General features: G+C 44.8%; 1 protein-coding gene across 1 annotated transcript in view; it reads left to right on the top strand.

The window, feature by feature from the left end:
- Nucleotides 1–27,798, top strand: part of LOC130367845 (adhesion G protein-coupled receptor E1-like) — a 116,901-nt gene that overhangs the window by 82,745 nt on the left and 6,358 nt on the right. Inside the window, exons 8-16 of the mRNA XM_056570722.1 lie at nucleotides 12,273–12,383; nucleotides 12,481–12,668; nucleotides 13,321–13,488; nucleotides 14,972–15,166; nucleotides 15,755–15,990; nucleotides 16,289–16,349; nucleotides 16,437–16,528; nucleotides 20,319–20,487; nucleotides 20,598–20,693. Coding sequence (XP_056426697.1) covers nucleotides 12,273–12,383; nucleotides 12,481–12,668; nucleotides 13,321–13,488; nucleotides 14,972–15,166; nucleotides 15,755–15,990; nucleotides 16,289–16,349; nucleotides 16,437–16,528; nucleotides 20,319–20,487; nucleotides 20,598–20,693 — 1,316 coding nt within the window. The remainder of the gene's footprint in view (nucleotides 1–12,272; nucleotides 12,384–12,480; nucleotides 12,669–13,320; nucleotides 13,489–14,971; nucleotides 15,167–15,754; nucleotides 15,991–16,288; nucleotides 16,350–16,436; nucleotides 16,529–20,318; nucleotides 20,488–20,597; nucleotides 20,694–27,798) is intronic.

Raw genomic sequence — 27,798 nt, forward strand, 5'->3', positions numbered from 1 at the left:
CCTACCGCAGCATGCCCATCCTGCCTTGTGGCGGGCTCTGGTGAAGACCAGCGGCACCTTAGACTCTGCTCCCCGATACGGTCTGAGCCATCAGCCACACAGGTTAGAGGATTCACATCCAGCCTTGTTACACTCCTCATGCTTCAGCTACCTCCAGGCTGTGCCATTCAGCCACTTTATGGTCTCCTCATGCTTCAGCTACATACAGGCTGTGCCATTCAGCCACTAAATGGTCGAAAGGGGGAAACAGGTCTTGGGAGACTATCTCCTTGGAATCCTCTGAGTCTTCACCCTTCTTTGTGGTCTATGGACATCTTCATTCTCCTCTACCCTTATCCCCTTCCTCCGGAGTTCCCATGGCCGATGAACAAGTGCAGAATTTTGTCTCTGGCGAAAAACTCGTGACTCTCTTCTGCATGCCCCCACTCGTATGAAGTCGCAAGCGGACAAGAAAAGACACCCTCCTCCCGAATTTTCTCCAGGGGACAAAGTGTGGTTGTCTTCCAAGTTCATCCGCTTTAAGGTACCATGTTATAAGTTGGGTCCTCGCTATTTGGGTCCTTACAAGATGAAAAAAAAAAAACATTTAAACCCTGTAGCTTATTCTCTCCATCTGCTTTCCTCTCTCCGGATCCCAAATTCTTTTCATGTATCCCTCTTAAAACCTGTTATCATACCCTCTTCTCTAAAAAAAAGTCATTACTCCTACTCCCATCTCTGGTACCTCCAATGTTTATATCGTCAAGGAGATTCTGGATTCCAAGTTTGTCAGAGGAAAACTTTTTTTCTTGTGGATAGGGAAGGATTTAGCCCAGAGGAATGGTCTTGGGAGCCGCAAGACAACATTCTAGACCGTGACCTTATCCAAAAGTTTATGTCCTCAAAAAAAAAGAGGGGGAGACCAAAAGGGGGGGTCCTGTCACGGCAAGCTCTCTGGTCACACGCTCTGACCATGTGCCCCCGCCGCCTCCTTCTCCCGGCAGGACCGCAATTCGCATTGCAGGACGTGCCCGCATGCGAATCGCGGCCGTTCATTACCTGCTGCCCAGTTCTATGCTTCCCTGCGCGCACGCCCCTGCCTCCTAGGGCGCGCGTGGCACCTTCTCTAGATTTAAAGTACCAGTGCACCACTAATTGGTGCCTGGTCCTTTCTCTGCATTATTTAAGCCAGCTCCTCCCCCACTTCCCTGCCGGATCTTCAGTGCCCCTAGCCTGAGAATAAGCGACCCATATAGCCTATTAGCCTTACTCGTGTATCCAGACCTTCCGCTACGTTATTAGACTTCGCACCTTTGCCGCTTGCCTTGACCTTTTGCTACATTTGACTACGCTACTGCCTTATTCTTTGGTACCTCGCCTGGCCCAGGTACCTGTGTGGTCGAGCGGTGCCGGGTGTAGCGACCTAGGTGTCGCCTACCACAGCAAGCCCATCCTGCCTTGCGGTGGGCTCTGGTGAAGTCCAGTGACACTCCTCATGCTTCAGCCACCTCCAGGCTGTGCCATTCAGCCACCATATGGTCTCCTCATGCTTCAGCCACCTACAGGCTGTGCCATTCAGCCACTATATGGTCTCCTCATGCTTCAGCTACCTCCAGGCGGTGTCATTCAGCCACTATATGGCTTACTGATGCTGGTGGGCCTGGGCCATTACCTAAAAAATTTTATGGTAGCACTAGCAAATTCATCTTTTAATCTTAGGGATTGTGAAGCCCTATTGTCTCCTCATGCTGCCGCCAGCTCCAGGCTGATGCTGCTTGGCCTGAGACATTACCTTAAAATGTTTATGTTAGCATTAGCTACCATAAATCTTCAATTTAAATTTAAAAATTCATCTTTTAATCTTAGGGATTGTGAAGCCCTATTGTCTCCTCTTGCTGCTGCCAGCTCCAGGCTGTGTCATTCAGCTACTATATGGTCTCCTCATCTGCAGCCAACTCCAGGCTGTGCCATTCAGCCACTATATGGTCTCCTCATCTGCCGCCAACTCCAGGCTGTGCCATTCAGCCACCATATGTTCCCCTCATGCTGCCGCCAACTCTAGGCTGTCATTTAGCCACTATATGGTCTCCTCATACTGATGCCACCTCTAGGCTCTGTCATTGTGCCGCCATGTGACATGTGACTCCTTGTTAGATTTGGTCCTTTGTAACCACACTATTTATTCAAAGTAAACGCCGGGGCCTGGGACATTAAAATTTGGGAGTTTAATATTCTATTTCAATTTCAAAATCTTACATTTCAATTTCTAAATCTTAAATTTCTATTTAAAAAAAATCAATGTAATCTTTTCAAGACTGAGGCCCTATGGTCATCGACGTCATATAGTAGCTGTGGAATTACCACAAGAATCCAATGAAATAGGTTGGAACGAATACAATGAACCATAACTGTTTGAATGAAATCTTTGCAGTTCCACAAAGAGTAAGACCGTGGGAGTTGGGGGGGGGGGGGGGCGGGGGCAGTGATAGGCACAGGCTGGATAGGTAGTAGCTCGCCTCGCAGCAAACCACCAGCTTGATGCTCACCAGAATGGGTACTCAAAAAATGTAAATAAACTTAAATAAAATTAAATAAAAATTACATTAAACAAATCCATTTATTCTCTTCAATTTTGACACCATATGGTCTCCCTGCTGCCACATCCAGATGCTCTGCCACAGTGATTCTAATAGCGGTGCCTGCAATCTGCATGTCATACTGAATAACAGTATTATTTTGTCACGCGCTGCGGTCCGGCTGCAAGCTCCGGCCGTGAGCGCAGTGTCCCGGGGTCCCCGTCTGCCGGCGGGGCTGGGATTCGCATCACAGGACGTGCCCGCATGTGAATCCCAGCCGACCACTCATCCCGCTCTGCTGCTTCTGTGTCTCAGCCCCAGCGTGCACGTCCCCGTCTCCTAGGGCGCGCACACGCCAGAGCTCTGAGATTTAAAGGGCCAGTGCGCTAATAATTAGTGTTTGCACCTGACACCACATTATCAGTCCCTGCACCTCCCACACTTCCCTGCTGGATCTTCAGTGCCCCTAGCCTGAGATTAAGCATTCCTTATTGCCTGTTTGCCTTACCCGTGTATCCAGACCTTCCCGCTATGTTATTTGACTCCGCACCTTTGCCGCCTGCCTTGACCTTCTGCTACGTTTGACAACACTACTGCCTTATCCTCTGATACCTCGCCTTGCCCAGCTACCTGTGTGGTCTGGGTGTCACCTGCCGCAGCAAGCCCATCCTGCCTTGCGGCGGGCTCTGGTGACGACCAGCAGCACCTTAGACTCCGCTCGCCGATACGGTCCTAATCATTAGCCTCACAGGTTAGAGGAGCCACACCCAGCTCCGTCACAGCAAGATCCAGCCATGGATCCCGCTGGAGTTCCTCTGCCTGATAGTCTTCCATCGTGGTGCTCCAGTCACAGCAGTTGGCCCAGCAGGCACAGCAGTTGAGCCAGTTATCCGCCATGAGGCAGCATTTGCTAACTGCTCAGCAGTATCCGTCACAACCTTAATCTCCTCCTGCTCCAGTACAGCCTCCCGCTGCTGCCTTCTCCTCAGGAACGAAACTCCGCTTGTCACTTCCTGAGAAATATGAGGGGGATCCCAAGTCCTGTCGGGGTTTCGTGACTCAGTGCTCCATGCACATCGAACTCATGGCGGAACAGTTTCCTTCGGAATGAGCAATGGTGGCCTTCGTCATCACTCTCTTAACTGGAAGGGCTTTGGCCTGGGCAACACCAGTTTGGGATCGCAGTGATGCTCTCACAACCAATCTCCAGGCTTTCCTAATGGAATTTCGGGGTGTCTTTGAAGAACCAGCCCAAGCCTCCTCTGCTGAGACGGCGTTACTGAATCTTTCGCAGGGCAAGTATGCGAGTATGCCATTCAGTTTCGTACCCTGGCATCTGAGCTATCATGGAACAATGAGGCTCTTTGCGCCACCAAGAAAGGACTATCCAGTCACATCAAGGATGCCCTTGCTGCCCTGAATTTGCCTTCTACCTTAAATTATCTTATACAGCTGGCATCCTGGATTGATATCCGTTTCTCTGAGCGACGTGAGGCACTTCGCCAAGAAAAGGAGTCTGCACGACTTTGGCGCTTTCCTCGTCTGGCACCTGTCTTCCAGCAACCACTGCAACCTTCTACGTTGTCTCCCGCAGTGGAGGCTTTGCAAGTGGATCGGTCTCGCCTGACCCTGCAGGAAAGAACTCGCCAACGAACGGAGAATCTATGCCTATACTGCGCCAGTGTGGATCATTTCCTAAAAGATTGTCCTCTACGTCCACAGTCAGGGAAACGCTCGCACCTAGGGTTTGTGGGAGAGGCCTCCCTAGGTGTGAATACCACCTCACCACGCTTGAATTTGACGGTCCAGCTTTTTCTACCCTCCAGAGAGATTGTCTCTGTTCTTGCCTTCTTGGACTCTGGTTCCACGGGAAATTTTTATTGATGGCTCCCTAGTACATAGGTATCATCTTTCTGTATCTCGCTTGTTAAAGCCCTTGTACATCTCTACGGTCAATGGAGAAAGACTGGACTGTACTGTGGTGTACCGCACTGAACTGTTGTCTATGCAGGTCGGTGTTTCGCATAAGGAGAACTTGTCTTTCTATGTACTCCCTCATTGTACTTCTCCTCTCCTGCTTGGCCTTCCATGGTTGCAACTCCCTGCTCCCCAGCTGGATTGGAAAACGGGAGAAGTTCTTCATTGGGGTCCGCATTGCAAGAACCATTGTATTAAAATACGTTTGATTAAGCTGAAACCATCTTCTTGTCCTCTGCCCGGTTTGCCTTCATTCCTACAGGACTTTGCTGATGTCTTGAATTAAGTCTTGAAAAACAAGCTGAAGTGTTACCAATACATCGTCCATGTGACTGTCCTATTGACTTACTGCCTGGTTCCACACCTCCTTGGGGTGAAACTCAGGCTATGTCTAATTATGTTCAGGAGAATCTTCAAAATGGGTTTATCATGAAGTCCTCTTCTTCGTAGAAAAGAAAGATGGGTCTCTGCGACCTTGCATCGACTACTTTCCTTTAATCTTAGGATTATGTGATCGTCTGCGGGGTGCCAGGATCTTCTCTAAACTAGATCTTCGTGGGGCCTATAATTTGATTCGTATGCGAGAAGGGGGCGAGTGGAAGACTGTATTTAATACTCGTGACAGACATTTCGAGTGTCTGGTGATGCCATTTGGACTCTGTAATGCTCCAGCAGTCTTCCAGGAGTTTGTCAATGACATTTTTCGTGATCTCCTATACTCCTGTGTTGTTGTCTATTTGGATGAAATTCTCATCTACTCGCCCAATCTCCACACTCATCGTTCTCACCTCCGCCAAGTTTTACAGAGCCTCCGAGACAATCATCTCTATGCAAAACTTGAAAAGTGTACTTTCGAGAAGACCAACCTTCCATTTCTGGGGTATATTGTTACTAGTCAAGATCTGCAAATGGATCCTAACAAGTTGTCCGCTGTACTCGATTGGTCTCGACCTTCTGGCTTGAAAGCAATTCAACGCTTCTTCGTCTTTGCCAATTATTATCGGCAATTTATTCCATACTATTCCACCTTGGTTGCCCCCATTGTCTCTCTTCCAAAACAAACTGCTAATCTGAAGGACTAGCCTCCTGGGGCCGAAGAAGCGTTAAAAGAGTTAAAGGGGTTGTGCGCTGCCCTGTCTTTCAGTGCTCCGCTCGCAGCGTCCTGAAGTTCATTACTCCGAATGCTGTGTGCGGGCTTCCGTGTTCGCGGCCGCCCCCTCGTGATGTCACGTCCGGCCCCTCGTGACGTTATGCCCGCCCCCTCAACCAAAGTCTATGGGAAGGGGGCGTGACAGTGGTCGCGCCCCCTTCCCATAGACTTTCGTTGAGAGGGCGGGCGTGACGTCACGAGGGGCCGGGCGTGACATCACGAGGGGGCGACCGCGAACATGGAAGCCCGCACACAGCGTTCGGAGCTCTGAAAGGCATGGCAGCGCACAACCCCTTTAAAGTCCGCCTTCGCTTCTGCTCCTGTGTTGTCAAGACCAGATCCTGGCAAGCCATTTATTTTGGAAGTGAATGCTTCTTCTGTTGGTGCAGGTGCTGTTTTGACACAAAAATCATCCAAAGGAAAAGCTGTAACCTGCGGTTTCATCTCTAAAACTTTCTCTCCTTTGGAGAGAAATTATGCAATTGGAGATCGTGAGCTCTTGGCTATTAAGTTGGCCTTGGAAGAATGGCGTAATCTCTTGGAGGGCTCTGTGCATCCACTTACCATTTATACTGACTACAAGAACTTGCTATATCTACAGACTGCCCATCGTCTCAACCCTCGACTGGCTCGCTGGTCTCTGTTCTTTTCCAGATTTGACTTTTTTATTCACTTTTGTCCAGCAGAGAAGAATCACAGGACTGAGGCACTATCTAGATCCTCTGAGGTACAAGACCAAGAATCGCACCCTCAGCATATTGTACCTCCTGATCGTCTCATTTCCGCAGCGCCAGCAACTCTTCAGCACCTGCCTCCTGGGAAGACCTACGTTACTCCCCGCATAAGACTCCGAATCTTGAAATGGGGTCATTCCTCTCTGTTGGCCGGTCATGCCGGTATATGCAAGTCCTTGCAGCTCATCTCCTGACAGTATTGTTGGCCAACTCTAAGACAAGATGTCGTTGACTTAGTTCGTTCCTGTTCGGTCTGTGCCTGAGACAAGACCCCTCGTGCCAAGCCTGCTGGTCTATTACATCCTTTGCCAGTTCCTGAGCTGCCCTGGACTGACATAGCAATGGACTTTATTACTGACCTTCCTTCTTTCAGCTATTCCTTGGTCATATCTTCCGTCTCCATGGATTGCCTACTCATATTGTCTCCGATGGGGGGGTCCAGTTTGTCTCCAAGTTCTCAAGGGCCCTCTGTTCTCGTCTCCAAGTTAAATTGACACCAAAGAAAAAGAAAGGGAAAGGGGAACACTGAAAAAATGTATCAGCACACGAATTTATAATGTATCGATATGACAATTCTTTATTAAATAACATATAGCCTTTGTAGCCAACTACACAAAAGATAGGGAGGGAAGACATTAAAACCATTTAAAATAAGTGGGCTGAAAAATATATAAGCCCAAACAAAACCCTAGGGAGGGGCCATGAACCCCCTCTCCTAGGTACAAGCACCCGTCCTCTTTAGCTGGATGTAATATCACTCCATACAGATCACCATGATATTAATAGTCTAACAAACAAGCTATGCAACTGTGTAAACTGTACTCTAGGTACATAAGTAAATATAGCTATAGGTAAGTACGGTAAATGCATAACCCCTGTATACTTGCGAGTGCTCAAGCTATGCAACTGTGTAAACTGTACTCTAGGTACATAAGTAAATATAGCTATGGGTAAGTAAATACATAACCCCTGTATACTTGCGAGTGCTGAATATAGAGAACAAGTGTTCCAAGAATGGTGGAAAAGACCAGGTAAATGAATATCAGCAAGAGGACGGGGCCACAAGAGACCCCACGTGTTCCGTCATTCCCAAAGCGGCTTCCTCGTTCCGTCGCCTTGGGAGCAACGGAACGCGTGGGGTCTCTTGTGGCCCCGTCCTCTTGCTGATATTCATTTACCTGGTCTTTTCCTCCATTCTTGGAACGCTTGTTCTCTATATTCAGTACTCGCAAGTATACAGGGTTTATGCTCGTACCTATAGCTATATTTACTTACGTACCTAGAGTACAGTTTACACAGTTGCATATCTTGTTTGTTAGACTATTAATATCGTGGTGATCTGTATGGAGTGATATTACATCCAGCTAAAGAGGATGGGTGCTTGAACCTAGGAGAGGGGGTTCATGGCCCCTCCCCAGGGTTGTGTTTGGGCTTATATATTTTTCAGCCCACTTATTTTAAATGGTTAGATTGTCTTCCCTCCCTATCTTTTGTGTAGTTGTCTACAAAGGCTATATGTTATTTAATAAAGAATTGTCATATCAATAAATTATAAATTGGTGTGCTGATAAAAAAAAATTCAGTGTTCCCCTTTCTCTTTCTTTTTCTTTGGTGTCTGTTGTTTGGTACAATGATCAGCACCCATATTGGTACTTTGATTGAGTCCCCATTTCTCTTTTGTGTACTCCAAGTTAAATTGGACTTCTCCTTGGCTTACCATCCTTAATCCAATGGTCAGGTCGAAAGGGTGAATCCGGTCCTGGTGGGCTATCTTCGCCATTTTGTCTCTGCTCGTCAAGACGACTTGGCCGATTTCCTACCCTGGGCCAAATTTTCTTATAACCATAGGGATTCTGAATCCACCGGAACTTCTCCCTTCTTTGTGGTCTATGGGCTTCATCCTCGTCCTCCTATTCCCTTGTCTTCTTCTTCCTCTGGAGTACCTATGGCTGACGAACTGGTACGGAATTTCGCCTCCATTTGGCAGAAGATTCGTCACTCCCTTCTTCATGCTACGACCCGTATAAAGTCGCAAGCAGACAGGAAAAGACGTCCTCCTCCCGAGTTCTCCCCAGGGGACAAGGTGTGGTTGTCCTCCAGATACATCCGCTTTAAGGTACCCTCTTATAAACTGAGTCCACACTTTTTGGGTCCCTATAAAGTAAAAAAACTACTTAATCCTGTGGCTTATTCCCTCCATCTGCACTCCTCTCTCCGGATCCCGAATTCCTTCCATGTCTACCTCTTGAAGCCTGTCATCCACAACCGTTTATCTCAAAAAGCCTTTCTCCATCTCTGGTACCTCTGATTTTTTTGCTGTAAAGGAAATTCTTGGTTCCAAGCCTGTCAGAGGAAAATGCTTCTTTCTTGTGGATTGGGAAGGATTCGGTCCAGAGGAGAAGTCTTGGGAACCACAGGACAATATCTTGGATGAGGATCTTCTCAAAAAGTTTCTGAGCCTCAAGAAGAAGGGGAGACCAAAGGGGGGGTACTGCCGCAAGCTCCAGCCATGAGCTCAGTGTCCCGCGGTCCCCGTCTACCTGCGGGGCTGGGATTCGCATCGCGGGATGCGCTTGCATGCGAATCCCAGTCCGTCACTCACCCCCCTCCACTGCTTCTGTGTCTCAGTTCCGGTACGCGCTTCCCCATCTCCTAGGGCGTGCGCTCGCCGGAGCTCTGAGATTTAAAGGGCCAGTGCACCCATAATTAGTGTTTGCACCTGACACCACATTATAAGTCCCTGCACCTCCCACACTTCCCTCCCAGATCTTCAGTGCCCCTAGCCTGAGATTAAGCATTCCTTATTGCCTGTTTGCCTTACCTGTTTATCCAGACCTTCCCACTACGTTATTTGACTCCGCACCTTTGCCGCCTGCCTTGACCTTCTGCTATGTTTGACTACGCTACTGCCTTATCCTTTGGTACCTGGCCTTGCCCAGCTACCTGTGTAGTCGAGCCTTGTCGGGGGTAGCGACCTGGTTTTGCCTGCCGCAGCAAGCCCATCCTGCCTTGCGGCGGGCTCTGGTGAAGCCCAACGGCACCTTAGACTCTGCTCCCCGATATGGTCTGATTCATCAGCCACACGGGTTAGAGGATCCACACCCAGCTTCGTTACATATTTCACTAACATAGCACACTCCCTATGCATGTTAGAACAAAGCAAAGTGTTCTACACCCCTATTGAGGCTCCCTGTAGGCCAGAAATAGCCATTTTTAATACAGATTCGCCACAAATAAATTCAACACAAATTTTTGGGGAAAATTCAGCGAATTGGCTGAATCGAATTTTTCAAAAGTTTGCTCATCTCTACTATGCACGTCTTATACCTCAGATGTCTCCAGACCTTCCTATATCTCAGACAGAAAGCTAGGACTCTACATAAGTATATCATGTTTTGTAATGTCTGTTTTTGTGTTTTTCTGTCTTTGGATCTGTTCAGACATTAGTTTTTTATGTCTGAGCAGTTTCTGTGCTATTTCTTCCTAGGCTTGGAAAAGTTAATAGTTTCACCCTATTGCAGTTCGGGTGTGGGGCTTTAAATCCCCAGCTCGGCCTGTATTCTGTGCTGGTGAATTGTGCAATTCTGACCATGTCTGCTTTATCATGCACCCTGCATTTATCTTGAAATATTTCTGAGTTTTAACCATAGTCCTGTTTATTATTGATTTTAGTCTGTTGTATATTTTTCGGTTTTAAGGATTATTGTATGTCCGTTCTGCTTTAGCCTTGTATCTAAGTCTGTGTTCACACTGTGAGTCTCACTTGTATTATTCCTGTTCTGGTATCTTGGTTCCTCCACTTTGTGGAGTTTGGCTTTTTATATTCCTGTTTTGGTATCCTGACCTGTATTTCTCCATGTTTTGGAGTTTGGTTTTTCTTATGCGTTTTTATAGAGTTCATGATTGCTGAGCTTATGAGTTTTTAGTAAGATCATAGTGTTCATGATCACTGATCTAGTGTTTCCTCTCTACATTACCATTGGTCTATAGTGTCCTCTGTACTTTATCACTGATCTGTGTCCTCTGAATTAGAATCTCTTTATGTTAGTGTTCTGTGTCCAGTGTGAACAGTGTTCTATTTTTTTGATCTGTTTATTGTTTACCATTCAGTTCATCTGTTCATCCCCTCCATATTCTGGTTTCTGATATATTCCTATTCCATACCTTGTCTTGTTCATTGATTCATGTTTGCTGTTTATCTTGGTTCCGGTTCTGAACTGAATGTTAGTACTCTACATCTTGCCCTGTTTGCCTGTTTATATTCTGGCTTGTATATTTGCTTGTTTGATAGTATATCTCATTTTGTCTCTGGCCTGTGACCAACCATGTATATCATTACAGTAACCCCCCGACCTACAATGGCCCCGACATATGATAAAATCGACATACGATGGCCTCTCAGAGGCCATCGCATGTCGATGTCAGCATCGACATACGATGCTTTTATATGTCGGGGCCATCGCATTAACTGCTATCCGACAGCGCAAAATGCTTAAGCTGCTGTCGGATAGCAGTGTAATGTGCCCCAGCAGGTTCACTTACCTATTCCCGATGCTCTGGGTCCACTTCGTGATCCTCCGGTGTCTTGCGCATCTTCTCCAGGATCTGGGCCTTGCTTTCTGGCGTCGTTATTACGTCACTACGCACGCCGCGCATGCGCAGCAGCGTAATAACGTCACCAGAAAGCGAGGCCCGGATCCTGCAGAAGATGCGCAAGACACCGGAGGATCGCGAAGAAGACACCGGAGCAGCGGGACAGCATCGGGAGCCCCTGGAACAGCAGCGGGAGCGGTGAGGACCTGGTGCGGAGCGGCGGGGACAGGTAAGTACAGCTTCCTATACTTTACATTGCACGGATCCCTCAACATACGATGGATTCGACAAACGATTGCTCATTTGGAACGAATTACCATTGTATGTTGAGGGACCACTGTACTTGTTTTTCATGCCTATTGCACTTTAGCTCAGGAACGGACCGGCATCGTGGTTGTCAATCTGCCATTTAGGGCGGATGGGCAAGTAGGTAGGGAGAGTGTTATTAGGAACAGCTTAGTACTCACTCTCCCTGTCTCCCAGTCTGTCATGACACCTTTATAGTAGTTTCTGATTCAATAAACACTGGCTTCATCTTAAATGGCTTTGTACTGTACCATCCACTGATGACTCCCTTATGGTACATCACATAGTGCCACAAGAATACTGCCTTTTCATGGGTGCACAGTCAGACCATTAAGACCAGTGAGCAAACCTTCAGTAATGACAAGTAGTACACACAGGTCAAATACCCCTAAGGCTAGCCCCAAATTTAGCTTAGGGAAGGTGCAATAATAAGAGTGCAGACCTGACATGGCATCAAGAGTAAGTACAGTATTATGGAGGTGGGGTACTTTGAGTATGGTCTTCACCTTTGTATTGTATTGCCATGTACTTCGAAGATGATAGCATAGGTGTCTACCACATCTATACTTTCCCTTACAGATTAGCTAAAGAAAGTTAGTTTTTTATTTATACTCTTCCCGAGATCTGCTGGAACCAAGTCACTAAATTGGTGCACCCAGAAAATGTATGCAAGGAAGTGTACATTTAACATAGGGTGCTGTTAATGGATGACGCTTCTTTTGTTGGTGACCACTAAAATGTATCCACTGTTTTTGGAGGCCTGGTTAAGCAATTCAGCTGTCAGTGGAGTAACAAATGGAGAAGGAGGGTTCACAGTATATGATGGTGTATTGTTGACTAGTAATATCTGTTGATCAGTATTATATCCATGTAATATCTTGGGGTGTTTCATAGCTCCCAAATGTATGAACAATTCATCAGAATGCACCTAAATATTCTCTTCTTTATCTCATATAGAGGCTAAAATGAAAGTTTCTCATGGCCATTGTGGTAATGGATCTTCTGTTATTCTAAGAGTCCATGACAACAAAATGGAAGTACCGTGTTCACTTGTAGACTTCCCAGGTGGTGAGTGAGGAGACCACTGTACTAACTATACTATATATTATTTGTTTGTATGCTTATTATGTAATATTTATGTGTTTTTATTATGTATTTTTATTAGGTGGAGCCATGTTCATCTTATACAAAGTTCTAAACTCCAGGTTAAATGGTAGTATTCTTGCAGCTTTTGGGCATCCTATACAAACAGGGACAGAAGAAGTGATCTCCCCAGTGGTTGGTGGAGCGATCACAAATCCCAATACAGAGAACCTGGTCGCTCCAGTGATCTTCACACTGAAACATGAGAAGGTAAGTACGAGAACTTAGCGCCAGTTATATGTCATCAGTACCATTACTAGTGGAAAGCTTGCATTTATTTACTTGTTTGTCACAGGTAAGACTAATGTCCTGATTTGGACAAATTCTACTTGCCATGAGCTGGCATATAGTGCTCCACCTGATGTTTTCCAATGTTATTCTCCCCTAGAAGCAATGCCACTGATGGTATAGTAGGCTCTCATAGACCCCCCCAATAAGTATATGACTTAATGCAACTCGGAGGTTGTAGGGAGCTGTAATCCTATGAAAGCTGTAATCATTTTGTCCAGGAAATTTAGAAGATGTAGGTGGTCATGAGTGATTGATGTTGGTTTCTAATTCAAGGTGACATCATTTGACATTATGATGAAGAAATGTTTCTCCATCTAGGGCTCGTTGAGATCATTGGACAGGAACAAATATGTGCGTTGTGCATCTTTATACCCTCATTACAAAAAGAGGAAGATGTCAGTCTGACCTGAGCCTCATAGTAGCTATATGACCTGGACGATAATGGTCTACATGTACAATTTTGGTGTTATATAAGCTTTTTTGACTATAATTGATCCATAATTCATAGTTATATTGTGAGATATAAAAATTGTGAGATGTTTTATCTGTCTACATCTATTTTTACACATAGGATGTAAAACCCTCCCACACTCCACAGTGTGTATTCTGGAACTCACGAACCAAACTTTGGTCAACCCGTGGATGTACAACACAGAAGTCAGAGCAAGAGAACAGTACCCGCTGTGTCTGCACATATCTCTCTACATTTGCTGTCCTGATGGCCCCCACTGAAATCCAGGTGATGTCATTATAATGGTAGACTCTTACCTACATATTGTTATTGAATTATTCTGCTGCGTATGGACATCACATAATCTGGACAATGAGTAATAGTGTGAGTGCATGACTTAAATTTAGTAGTGCCCTCATACTTGAATGGATCCTGAGTCAGCGCCCATGACTGTGGATTGACCAACCAGTCCTGCTGGTGGCCATGGAACACTAGAATTTCCACATTTGGTCAGATTATCATTTTAATCGATACAAACACTATATGTGTCAGTCTTCAATTCACCATGGACCATTTATTACGTACTGTACAAACCTTTTCTTGGAAATCTTTGATCTGCATGACTTCCTATTAGTATGTGGTACATACTGTATGGAATATACTGTATGGCCTTGGCCCATGTGTCTATTGGATAATTCTTGCATGTTGTACAGCTAGAGTCACCAAAGGAGTCCAAAAGATGGAGCACTGAAGGACAGGTGTTTAAAACGTCACTAAGTTTGGCTTGGAGAAATTGAAGAACAATAATTCTTATAGAGCATCATACAAGTTTAGATCATGAGTCAAGAAACATGTCATAATATGATGAGCACATAGGAAGTTAAAGGGGTTATCCAGGAAAAAAACTTTTATATATATATATATATATATATATATATATATATTTATATATATATATATATATATATATATATATATATATATATATATATATAATTAACTGGCTTTGGAAAGTTAAACAGATTTGTAAATTACTTCTATTAAATTTTTTTAATCCTTTCAGTACTTATGAACTCCTACTCTGTGTAGTTCCTGAGACAGACAGAGGTGTCAGCAGAGAGCACTGTTGTCAGACAAAAAAGAGCAACTCAGCTTCAGCAGATGATAATTATTGGAAGGATTAAGATTTTTTTAATGGAAGTAAGTTATAAATCTTTTTAACTTTCTGGAGCCAGTTGATATATAAGAAAAAAGTTTTTTCCTGGAATATCCCTTTAATCACTAATAGTTTGGGAAATTTATCAAGCTTTCCTATAGTAAGATTATCTTTGTTGCCCATAGAATCCAGAGCCAAGTTTTAATTTACCAGAGAAATAAGAAAACATTTTTTTACCATAAGACAGCCTTATATATCTCCTCCAATGTTCTTTTGAAAACCAGCATTTACAAAGCTCTTACAGTGGAGCTGCAGACACCATAAAGTAAAGGTTAAGGTATAAATTCAAACTGTAACTTTCCTGTAGCTGATGGTGTTTCCCAAACATATAAAATGTTTTTTTTTTATTTCTCAGCCAAGTGTTGAGAAGTAGGAGCCAAACTGTTCAAGTGCCAAAGCCTGGCACACCTCCTCACTTGCCCCACCTCATGGACCCCTAATTGGTGTCAGCAGCTCTTAGCAGCAAATACAGCTGACAGAATGCCTTTAAAGTACAATCCTCTGTATCAAATAAAGTACAAGCTTATGCTACCCTTATTGTTTTCTCAACTACAGGTTGACTATGCCTTGAGCCTGATCTCTATCATTGGCCTCAGTATATCTCTTGTCTGCTTATTTCTATCTTTTCTCACCTTCATCCTCTGTCAGTCTCTGAGAAGCGCTCACACCTCCATTCTAACAGTTCTGTGTGGATGTCTCTTCCTGGGCCAACTTCTTGTTTTGGTGGGACTTGAACAAACCTGGAATAAGGTAACAATTCTTTCCACATTTCTAGAATTATAAAATACTGTGGGTCTCCTATAAATAAAGGAGGTATCTTCTCCCTCTAATTTAAGCTTCCATAAGACCTCAATCCATTGTCTTCTTACAGATACCTAGTAGGGATACTTGAATATACAATGCAATCTGCATGAAGAATGTTTGAGAGCAGAAAGAGCTGAGCAGACTAAGCTAGTATATCTATTCCAGTGGGCAGGTCTGCATACAGAGATATCTGTCAATCACTGAGTAGGACCGCCCACTGGACTCCCAGGTCTAGAATGAACAGATGATTACATTAATGTATTATTAGTTCTACTGAATATTTTCAGACAAATTTTATGTGAATCTACTCTCTACATTTTGCTCTAGGATGTTCTGCCACCAGTGTGGACTGCATTTTTAACATGACTGTTCCTCTTAAGTTTTTAGGAGAGCCTTCATAAAATGTTAAACACTGCTGTTCCCAAGATCTCTGTTCTCACATCTTCTAACTAAGAGAGTCCCTAACTGATTATAACCTCATATTACAGCCTGATATAACCCTTCACAATCTTGTCCTTACTGTCTGTATTTCAGACCCTCTGCTCAGTGATTGCCGGCAGCCTACAGTTCATCTTCCTCTGTGCATTCTGCTGGATGTCTCTGGAAAGCATCCTTCTCTTCTTGACTGTCAGAAACCTGCAAGCTGTAAATTATATGAACTCTCAACGCTCTTATTTCCCATATGTCTGTCTGATTGGGTTTGGAATTCCTGCCATCATAATGATTATATCGGTTTCATTATATCCACATATCTATGGCGAAGAGACACAGTAAGTTACATCTCTGAATAGAGAGTAATTTAGATGCAACAAAGTTCTCCTAAATGTCTTGAGTTACAGAAATTGATCAGGCAAATACCTGAGTGCCAAAGGGGCTAAATGGGCTAAGTAATGTCATAAGTCCAAGCTCAGGAGCCCAAGAACGTCTTGGTCTACCCTTCTACTAAGTGCCACGTTAGAAAATGCATTCTGAGCTTCTATCTTCACTGTTTTCCCTTCCAATTTATAGAAGACATACAAATAATGGAGATGGTTGTTCAGATTGGTTTGCTTTTCTTTTTTTCTTCAGTTGCTGGCTCAAACTTAGTCACATCTGGAGTTTTCTTGGTCCAGTCTGCATCTTTATCTCTGTGAGTAGAAAGTTTTATCTTCGGCAACCCCCCATCCTGTTCTATCTTGGAAAATTTATTTTCTGTTGTCTTTGACTCTCTTGTTAGGTTAATTTCACTCTATTGGTCCTCACATTCGGTCTCCTAAAGAAGAAGTTGGCATCTCTCAACTCTAACGTCTCCACCCTAAAACATACCCGGTGAGTCCAAAACGAGCTAAAAGTTGTTAGGGATGCCTAATTTTTGATAAAAGGTCTTATTTCAAATCCTATTTGTTAGAAGGTTCCCCTGAAAATAAGCTGATTATAAGGTGTGATCAGCTGTAATCTGTGGGGATAAACCATCACTTTATAATCAATAAATATCCTGGGGTAGCACTGTGTTTCCTTCAGAAAATTTCCCTTAACAGTGATGCCTCCCCCAACCTGTTGTTTAAGAAGCTTCAGTTAGGCCTATTCACTGGGATCTGTAACATAAACATGGGGCAGTAAAAAAGTACTTATGGACTTAAGTAGAGGGGGTGTGATGGAGTGTGGTGCACTTAAATGGCCACTGTCATTTAAAAAAAACTTTAGACATGTCCTAGCGATATGTCAAAAGTTTTGATCGGCAGGGGCCTGAGTGTTCAGACCTCAACCAATCTGGACAATGAGCCGGGAGAAGTTCGTACCCAGTGTACTATTTTCTGGCTCTGTGTCACACAATCAAGACTAACTCGCCATGTAAGTGTATGAGAGTGTCTCGATCTCGTGAAACAGGCGGGGGAGGATGGGGTGTGGGACAGGTAGAGGAGCATGTGGCAGCATAGACTTCCCCCATCTCATTCTCCTGATGGGCAAAGATCTGAACACTCAGAAACTTTTGACAAAAGTTTTTCTGGTTCAATCTCTTTATTGAAAAGTTGTTTTTTTTTTGTTTTGTTTTTTGTGCAAAACAAGTTAAGACAGGTCATAAGCAGGATATGGATGAAGCAAGAAAGATAAAGTTAAGCAATTCAGATTCACACTATTGATCAGGTTGTCAAGGGCAAAGCAGTACATAAAGATTGACTGACATACATAAGAGGCCTCCTGAGGCACAAAATGTTAGTTAGGATGCTACTATGCCATAGGAAAGTCAGGTACGAGAGTAATGAATCGAAGAGGTCCACCAACTCCCTATATGTAGCACGGATTTGGAGTAGGATCCTATTATGGGCAATTATCTGCTCATATCGACAAGCAATGTTAATGGAAGAAACTGTTTCATCGATGCACGAAGGAGCCGCGGCCCTCCAATGGTGGGTGACAATAAGTTAAATGGGCACTCTCATTAAAGCAAATGTTTGCTATTGCACTCCTTATGGTAAATAAAAAATGTTTCTAATGTACTTCGTTTAAAAATAAAAATAAAGTTTTCTATGTTTTATTTGTGTTTTAAAAAGTTGCCACTAGGTGTCTCCCTACTTGTCCAGAGCACATTCCCCCCCCCCCCCCCTCTCTCTTCTACAGACTTTGGACTCCTGCTGGCCTGGCAGTGTCATAAATCGGGAAATGTGGTCTGGAGTGCTGAGGGGGGGGGGGGGGGTGCAGCCTTAGCCAATCATAGCTCATCTCACACTGAACTGCTTTGGGCTGTGTGTAGCAGAGTGTGGCAGGAAGTTCTCCTCTGTATGGCTTCAGATGATGTCACGCCTGCTGGGGAACGCCCCTTCCCAGTCTGTGAATGAGACTGATCAGAGGAATATCAAGGTAGAGAACTAAAAATTATAGAAAAATAAAAATAAAGGCAGTGGGGATTGTTTATCATGATGGGGGCAGTGAACTGGAAGGATTGTAAAATTTAACAAGATCATGAGAGGTACTGTTTAAGCTATAACCAAGATCTTGCAAAGCAGGGGTCAGAAGGAAGTCCTGAATCCCTATCAGTAGCAAAGCCAATTTAGGGGTAAGATCAGGCATGCTGGGGAAACAAGACCTTAAAGGGGTATTCCAGGCCAAAAATTTTTTTTATATATCAACTGGCTCCAGAAAGTTAAACAGATTTGTAAATTACTTCTATTAAAAAATCTTAATCCTTGCAATAGTTATTAGCTTCTGAAGTTGAGTAGTTTTTTTCTGTCTAACTGCTTTCTAATGACTCCCATCCTGGGAGCTGTGCAGTTCCTATGGGGATATTCTCCTATCATGCACAGCTCCCGGGACGTGACATCATCATTGAGCAGTTAGACAGAAAACTTCAGAAGCTAATAACTATTGGAAGGATTAAGATTTTTTAATAGAAGTAATTTACAAATCTGTTTAACTTTCCGGAGCCAGTTGATATATATAAAAAAAAGTTTTTGCCTGGAATACCCCTTTAAAAGATTTTCAACCTCCTTCCAGTATGTAGCTAGCACAGGACAAAACCACAGTATGTGAGAAAGAGTACTTGGTTGGCCACAGCCCCTCCAGCAGAGATGCAAGTCCTCCGTCCTGGACAGTTCCTGACATGAACAGAGGTGTCAGCAGAGAGCACTGTGGTCAGACAGAAAACAACTATGCAACTTCCTCTGGAGCATACAGCTGCTGATAAGTACTGGAAGGATTAAGATTTTTATATAGAAGTAATTTACAAATTAACTTTCTGGCTCCAGTTGATTAGAATTTTTTCCCCCCAGTGTACCCCTTTAAGTCTAAAAATACGGAACAGGTCCAGGGAGTAAGACCATGTGTGGTCCTGTACAGATTGCAGTAAATGGCGAATTTTCAAAAACATACAAAACGTATAAAAATCGTTGTGGAGCAATTTGAATGTGGTACACAGAGATGAAAAGGGACACATTTGGGAACCCTCCAGCAGCTGCAATAAAGCTGTAACATCACTCTCTAACCAGTTATTAAAGGGATACTTTGGTGGAAACTTTATTTTTTTTAAATCAATTGGTGCCAGAAAGTTAAACAGATTTGTAAATTACTTTTATTAAAAAAAAAACTTATTAGCAGTACTTATTAGCTGCTGAATACTAAAGATGAAATTCTTTTCTTTTTGGAACACAGTGCTCTCTGCTGACATCATGACCACAGTGCTCTCTGCTGACATCTCTGTCCATTTTAGGAATTGTCCAGAGCAGCATGTTTTCTATGGGGATTTTCTCCTACTCTGGACAGTTCTTAAAATGGACAGAAATGTCAGCAGAGAGCACTGTGGTCATGATGTCAGCAGAGAGCTCTGTGTTCCAAAAAGAAAAGAATTTCCTCTGTAGTATTCAGCAGCTAACAAGTACTGGAGGGATTAAGATTTTTTAATAGAAGTAATTTACAAATCTGTTTAACTTTCTGGCACCGGTCGATTTAAAAAGAAAAAGTTTTCTACCGGAGTACCACTTTGATAACTGGTTAGAGAGTGAGGTTACAGCTTTGTTGCAGCTGCTGGAGGGTTCCCAAATGTGTCCCTTTTCAACTCTGTGTACCACATTCAAATTGCTCCACAACCCTTTAAGTTGTAAATCTGGGATTACATAGGATAAGCTAGACAATGGAGTCAATGTGGTAGAAATAAGTTTTGTAGTTGGCTCTAGAGTGTAATGATGACCAACAATGTGACTCGCCCTAGTGAACAGAGATAGGCCATCAGAAAGCCTGGAGTGCCCTATGGAGAGGTAGAACAGTAATTTAGGTGAAGACAATGCAATAATAGAGCACTCGATCTGTACCCATGACATCTTCGGCCTGTCTGCCCAAAAGGACCTCAACTGGGAAATTAGGGTTAATGTGAAATAACAGCGCAGGTCAGGAAGATCAATCCCACCATCATGATTGTGTCTGGTCAGCAAGGTAGCGGATATTCTAGGCTTTTTAGCACCCCAAATGTACTGTTTAAGAAGAGATGTTGCTTTTGAAAAGAAGGAAGTTGGAACTGTCAAAAGTTTTTCATAATGACACAATTTAATGGTGCAGTTTAAGGATTTTTCTTTGAGGCTAAATTTGTAAAATATGTAACAACATATTTCAAACCTTTTTTCCCCTGCAGCCTAATGACATTCAAGGCCTTCTCCCAGCTCTTCATACTTGGCTGCACATGGATTATCGGCCTCTTTCAGTTCGGACCTGGCGCCATTGTTGCGTCTTATATCTTCACCATCTGCAACAGTCTCCAAGGAGTGTACATCTTCATTGTACATTGTCTGCTCAACCGCCAGGTCATGTGACTTTCATCGTCCATTATTATCACTGTTTCTAAACCTATGATCACAGTCTGCCTCTCTTAATGACCCTGTTGAAAATAACTCTGTCTTACCTTTACTTATAGGTACGGGAAGAATACAGCAGAGCCTTCTTCAGGTGGTCTAAGAAGTCTACGTCACATAGCGTGTCTGGTAGTACCATGCCCATGACTCAAAAACAAGTAAGTCTTGTTATTGTCTTATATCCTACTCTATGCTGAGGTATCGTAGGAGCATTTTGAGCAGGGCCAGTTGCAAAGTTGGGATCATCCATTACTCCATTATGTAATATCTCCGTGATGTAACAAAAGCTTCCGGGTTGGTGTCCAGTGATGTCAAACATACGTTGTTACTAGGGATGAGTGAATCGAATCTGACAAATCCGAATTCGATGTGAATTTCAGGAAAAATTTGATCGCTTCATCTCAATTTAGTGCGGTCTAGGCTCCAGGGCATCTAAAATGGCGGATCCACATGTGAGGATATGGAGCAAGGAATCCTGGGAAGGTGGGAACAAGGGTAGGCGGGATGACCCTGAATCACATGCAGCATGCAGCCTATCAGAAGCTAGCCACCCCTGTGATGTCACAGCCCTATATAAACTTGCGGCCAGTCACTTGAGCCTTTTATTGCAGAGAGAGAGAGAGACAGACAGACAGACAGCACTGTGTGTTGCACAGAAAAGCATTTGTCCAGCAGCGATTCACCTCCTAGTCACATCAGTGTTCTGTTGCACAGAGAAAGGGACAGAGAGCAGTGTCTGTTGCACAGAAAAGCAATTTTATAGCAGCGATTCACCTCACAGTTACATCAGCGTTCTATTACAGAGAGGGACAGAGAGCAGTGTGTTGCACAGAAAAGCTTTTTTACAGCACCGATTCACCTCAAGCCCAAATCCAGCCTAGAAGCATGGGGAAGGGAGTGAGATTGAGAGAGAAAGTGCAATTTTGGGTGTAGTAAACAGCGACTGTGTGCTGCAGCACTGGTGTGTACTACTAGTGTTGTAGACAAATACTGTTTGAAGGGTACTGGAGCGCATTGTCCTCCCCTCATAAGTGCACATTACATATGTACATCTAAGTGGTGTACTATTTTGTTCCTGTTGAAGTCTTACGGGCCTAGATACTGTGACAGGCCAGCAAAAAGTACATACCGGCTGGTGTTGTACACAAATACTGTTTTAAGCATACTAGAGCACCTTGTCCTCCCCTCATAAGTGCATACCACATACGTACATCTAAGTGGTGGACTATTTTGTTCCTGTTAAAGTATTAAGGGCCTAGATACTGTGAAAGGCCAAGAAAAAGTACACACCGGCTGGTGTTGTAGACAAATACTGTTTTAAGCGTAGTGGAGCGTATTGTACTGCCCTCATATACGCGCTAAATATGTGGGTGCCGCCTGCCGCAGCAAGTCCATCCTGCTTTGCAGCGGGCTCTGGTGAAAACCAGGGGTACCTTAGACTCCGCTCCCTGGTGCGGTCCGAGTCATCTGCCACACAGGTCCAGCGGATCCACATCCACCGGAGTTCCTGTCTTCTGTAACGTGAGTGTTACAGTAAGATCCGGCCATGGATCCTGCTGAGGTACTCGTGCATGAAGTCGCTGATCTTCCCTCTGTTGTGGTACGACAGTCAAAGCAGTTGTCCCGACTGGCGCAGCAACTTTCTCAACTTTCAGCTATGATGCAACAGCTTTTGGCCTTGCAACAGCAGCAGGTACCACAACCTGGCCCACTCCCACCTCCAGCTCCTGCAGTGTCTTCTGGCTCCCAACTACGCCTGCCTTTACCTTCCAAGTATGATGGGGATTCCAAGTCATGCAGAGGCTTTGTTACACAATGCTCCATGTCCTTGGAGCTCATGTCTGAACTGTTTCCGACAGAATGTGCGAAGGTGGCCTTTGTCATTAGCCTACTGTCCGGCAAAGCCCTGGCCTGGGCTGCACCCCTTTGGGACTGCTGTGATCCAGTAGCTTCCAACTTAATGGCTTTTCTGGCAGAATTTCACTGTGTCTTTGGGGAACCCCCACATGCCTCTTCTGCTGAGTCGGCTTTGCTGAACCTATGTCAGGGGAATTCTTCCATTGGTGACTACGCGGTTCAATTCCGCACTCTAGCCTCAGAACTGGCATGGAATGATGAGGCCTTGTGTGCCACATTCAAAAAGGACTAGCTAGCAGGATTAAAGATGCCCTTGCTGCACGTGATCCTCCTTCTTCTCTGACTGAACTTATCCACCTAGCCACACATATTGATGAGCGTTTTGCTGAGAGGCAGGAAGAATTGTGCTTAGAGATGGAACCGGCCCGAACACGGAGATATCCTCGCCTGGCACCCGTGTTTCAACGTTCACCTCTACAGTTCCCAGCGCCTCATGCCGAATAGGCTATGCAAGGGGGTCGTTCCCGTCTTATGCAACAGGAGAGATCACAACGACGCAGTGAGAATTTGTGCTTGTATTGTGCAAGCCCCGAACACTTCCTCAAAGACTGTTTTTTTCGTCCACAGTATCCGGGAAAACGCTTGCACCTAGGGCACGTAGGAGCGGCGTCCCTGGGTGTGAATATTACCTCTCCACACTTAACTATTTCAGTACAAGTCTTCGCTTCTGCCAAGTTTTCCTTCAGAGCTACAGCATTTTTGGATTCAGGATCAGCAGGTGACTTTATTGATGCTTCTTTAGTCCACATGTATCATCTTCCTATCACTCGGCTTGCCAAGCCCTTGTTCATCTCCTCTGTTAATGGACAAAATCTGGACTGTATGGTTCACTCCCGTACTGAATCTCTTGTCATGCAAGTGGGTGTATTGCACAAAGAAAAGATTGAATTCTATGTTCTGCCACACTGTACTTCAGAGATTCTTTTTGGCCTTCCTTGGCTTCAACGCCATTCTCAGCAACTGGATTGGAGAACTGGACAGATTATTTATTGGGGACGATCCTGTCAAAATCTTTGCCTCCTACCAGTTCTGCGTAAAGTTGTTTCTCGTCTTCCTTCTTTACCTGGTCTGCCACCATTTCTCTGACGTTTTCTGCAAGAAACAGGCTGAGTCTCTGCCTCCACATCGTCCTTACGATTGCCCTATTGATCTTCTGCCTGGTACCACTCCTCCTCGTCGCAGGATATACCCTCTATCAGTTCCTGAGACCAAAGCCATGGCGGTGTATATCCAGGAGAATCTCCAAAAGGGATTTATCCGTAAGTCCTCTTCTCCTGCTGGAGCTGGTTTCTTCTTTGTAGGGAAGAAGGATGGCTCACTAGTGTTGAGTGGCATAGGCCATATTCGAATTTGCGATATTTCACGAATATATGGATGAATATTCGTCATATATTTGCTAAATTCGCATATGCGTAATATTCACGTTTTTTTCACATATGCGTAAATTCGCATATGCAAAAATTCGCATATGCGAAAATTTGCATATGTGAAAATGTATGAACTTAATAGCAAGTATACCAGTGTAACTTGATAGAAGCAGCAGAAGGGAGGGATCAATATTCACAAATATTCGCATATGCGAATATTCGCATATGCGAATATTAGCCCGGTGGTCTCACACAGTAGTATTAGAGCCTTCTTTAGACCACACAAGCTGGAAGCAGAGAGGGATGATCACTGTGATGTGTACTGTGAAAAAAAGTGAATTTTCGTAATTTCAAATATATAGTGCTATATTCATGAATATTCGCGAATTCGCGAATATGCGATATTCGCAAATAAAATTAAAATTGCGAATATTCCCGAGCAGCACTATGGCTCACTCCATTGTATTGACCACAGGGGACTTAACAAAATCACGATCAAGAACCGTTACCCTCTACCACTTATCTAAGAACTTTTTGACCGTCTATGTGGTGCCAAGGTCTTCTCCAAATTAGACTTACGTGGAGCGTATAACCTCATTCCTATCCGCAAGGGAGATGAGTGGAAATGGCCTTCAATACTCGTGACGGACATTTTGAGTATCTCGTAATGCCTTTTGGTCCCTGCAATGCTCCAGCCATTTTTCAAGAGTTTGTCAATGATATCTTCCGTGATCTTCTCTATACCTGTGTTGTCGTATACCTAGATGACATCCTGATCTTCTCTTCCAACTTAGATCTGGTTCTTCAGCGACTACGGAAGAATCATGCCAAACTGGAGAATTGCCTGTTCAAGAAATCTAGCCTTCCGTTTCTTGGCTACATTGTCTCTCACCAGGGCCTGCAGATGGATCCAGATAAATTGTCTGCAGTATTGGATTGGCCTCGTCCTTTGGGCCTACAAGCTATTCAATGCTTTCTGGGGTTTGCAAACTATTATTGTCAATTTATCCCACATTTTTCATCCTTGGTTGCTTCAATTGTGCCCCTCACTAAGAAGGCATCTAATCCTAAGTTTTGTCCTCAAGAGGCTGAAGAGGCCTTCTCCCGTTGAAAGTCTGCATTTGCCTCTGCTCCCGTGCTTACAAGGCCTGATCCGGAGAGGCCCTTTGCTTTGGATGTTGATGCCTCATCTATTGGAGCAGGTGCCATTGTTACTCAGAAAAACGCCAAGGGCAAGACTGTAACTTGTGTGTTCTTCTCCAAGACCTTCTCTCCTGCTGAGAGGAATTACTCCATTGGAGTTCGTGAACTCCTAGCTATCAAGCTAGCTTTGGAGGAATGGTCACATTTACTGGAAGGTTCTTCTCATCCGGTCAACATCCATACATAAAAATCTTCTATATCTTCAGTCTGCTCAGCATTTGAACCCCCGCCTTCTTCCTTGACAGCAGGGCATCCAGGAATACGCAAGACTCTACTTCTTATCTACCACCACTACTGGTGGCCCCATCTTGAGCGTGATGTTTCTGATTTTGTTCGTTCCTGTGAAACTTGTGCCCGCAACAACACTCCTCGACAGAGACCTGCAGGACTCTTCCAGCCTTTACCCATTCCAGAGACTCCCTGGTCTCATATCGCCATGGATCTCATCACCGATTTGCCACCATCTCATAATAACACTGTCATCTGGGTCGTTGTAGATCGGTTTTCCAAGATGGCTCATCTCATTTCTGTACCAGGTCTTCCTTCTGCTCCGCAGCTGGCAAAGTACTTCTTGTTGCATGTCTTTCGTTTACATGGTCTTCCTAAGCATATCGTTTTGGACCGAGGTGTGCAGTTTGTCTCTAAGTTCTGGCAAGCCCTTTGTAACCGTCTGGACATCAATCTGGACTTCTCCTCGGCCTACCATCCTCAGTCCAACGGACAGGTGGAGAGGGTTAATCAAATCCTAGAGACTTTTCTTAGGCATTTGGTTTCAGGTCGCCAAGACGATTGGGTCGACCTTCTGAATTCTCATATTATCATAGGAATTCCGAGTCCACAAGGTCATCTCCTTTTTTTGTTGTCTATGGACTCCATCCCCCTTCCCCTCTTCCTCTCCCAGTCTCATCCGGTGTGCTTGCTGTTGATGAGCTGGTCCGTTACTTCTCTACCATCTGGTAACAGACCCGACAGTCGTTATCTCAAGCTTCTTCACACATGCGCAAGCGGATAAAAGTAGAAGACCTCCTCCCACCTTCTCTCCTTGTGATATGGTGTGGCTTTCATCCAAGTACATTCGCTTCAAAATTCCCTGTTACAAGCTCGGTCCTCACTTCCTTGGTCCCTTTTAGATTGTACAAAAAATCAGCCCTGTCTCCTACAAACTCCATCTACCTGTTACGTTACGTATTCCTAATTCCTTCCATGTCTCTCTCCTCAAGCCTCTTGTCATAAACCGATTTTCTCAGAAGAATCTTGCCCCCACACCTGTATCTGTCACTTCTGACATCTTCAAGGTTAAAGAGATTCTTGCTACAAAGACTGTGAGAGGTAAACAATTTTTTGGGGTCAACTGGGAGGGTTACGGTCCTGAGGAGAGATCTTGGGAGCCTGAGGAGAATATCCTGGACTGTGACCTTCTCAGAAGTTTTCTGAGTCGAAAAAGGAGGGGGAGACCAAAGGGTCTATTACGTTATGCACTCCGGCCGCACACGCTGGCCGCGAGCGCATGGTCCCATTACCTGCTGCTGCCGACGGGGCTGGGACTCGCATCGCGGGATGCGCCTGCATGAGAGTCCCAGTCTGTCACTCACCTGGTGCTACTCCTGCCCCAGCCTCTGCCTCACTGCTCCAGCGTGCGTTTTCCCGTCCCCTAGGGAGTGCGCGCCGGAGCTTTATGATTTAAAGGGCCAGTGCGCTCATTAGTGTGATTCACCTGTGGCTCATTTATATATTCCTCCACTCTCCGCACTCCCCTGCCAGATCTTTGTTGCCTTGAGCCTGAGAGAAAGCATTCCTGTTTCTGCCTTGCCGTGTATCTGATCCTTCGCTTTGTGACCCGACCTTGCTTCTCTGCCGCCCGCCTATTGACCTCTTGCTATGTCCTGACTACGCAGCCGTGGCGCCTGCCCTGACCTTCTGCTATCCAGGCTATGAGCTGCCTTATCCCTCCTGTGCCTCGCATCTCCTCAGCCGCCTGTGTGGTCAAGCCGTGCCAGGGGTAGCGACCTGGGAGCCGCCTGCCGCAGCAAGTCCATCCCGCTTCGCGGCGGGCTCTAGTGAAAATCAGCGGCACCTTAGACTCCGCTCATTGGTATGGTCCGAGTCATCTGCCACACAGGTCCAGCGGATCCACATCCACCGGAGTTCCTGTCTTCTGAAACGTGAGTGTTACACTCCTCATGCTGCTGCCACTTGCACACTGTGTAATTCAGCCACTATATGGTCTCCTCATATTGATGCCACCTCCAGGCTCTGCGATAGCGACGCCTCTGATCTGCATGTCATACTGAATAACAGTATTATTTCACTAACACAGCACACACCCTATGCATTTTAAAGCAAGGCAAAGTGCTCTACACCCCTATTGAGTCTTTCTGTATCCCAGTAATAGCAATTTTTAATAGCAATTCACCCCAAATATATTTGAATGGATCGAACCGAAATTCGGGGAATCGTCCGAATTGGATTTTTCAAAAATTCGCTCATCTCTTATTGTTACAAAAGAAGAAAAGTTAATGTGGTAAAAGCAATAAAAACACAGTATGAACCATTAAAACATACTTTATTAAAATACACAATTCTTTTATGCAGAAAGCCATAAGTTATAGCGATCACTGAGCAGTGAGCAAAGCAATTGGGAAGATACGCTCACCGCTGACAGTGCGGGGAGAAATGCTCTGCACTGCGTCCGACATCAGTCAATGCAGCACATTGCGCTAGGAGAGGTATGGCCGTATTTGATAATACAGGAGGGAACTAGTCTGAGGGGAATGAA

Source organism: Hyla sarda, chromosome 4, assembly GCF_029499605.1.
Source record: "Hyla sarda isolate aHylSar1 chromosome 4, aHylSar1.hap1, whole genome shotgun sequence".
Taxonomy (NCBI): domain Eukaryota; kingdom Metazoa; phylum Chordata; class Amphibia; order Anura; family Hylidae; genus Hyla; species Hyla sarda.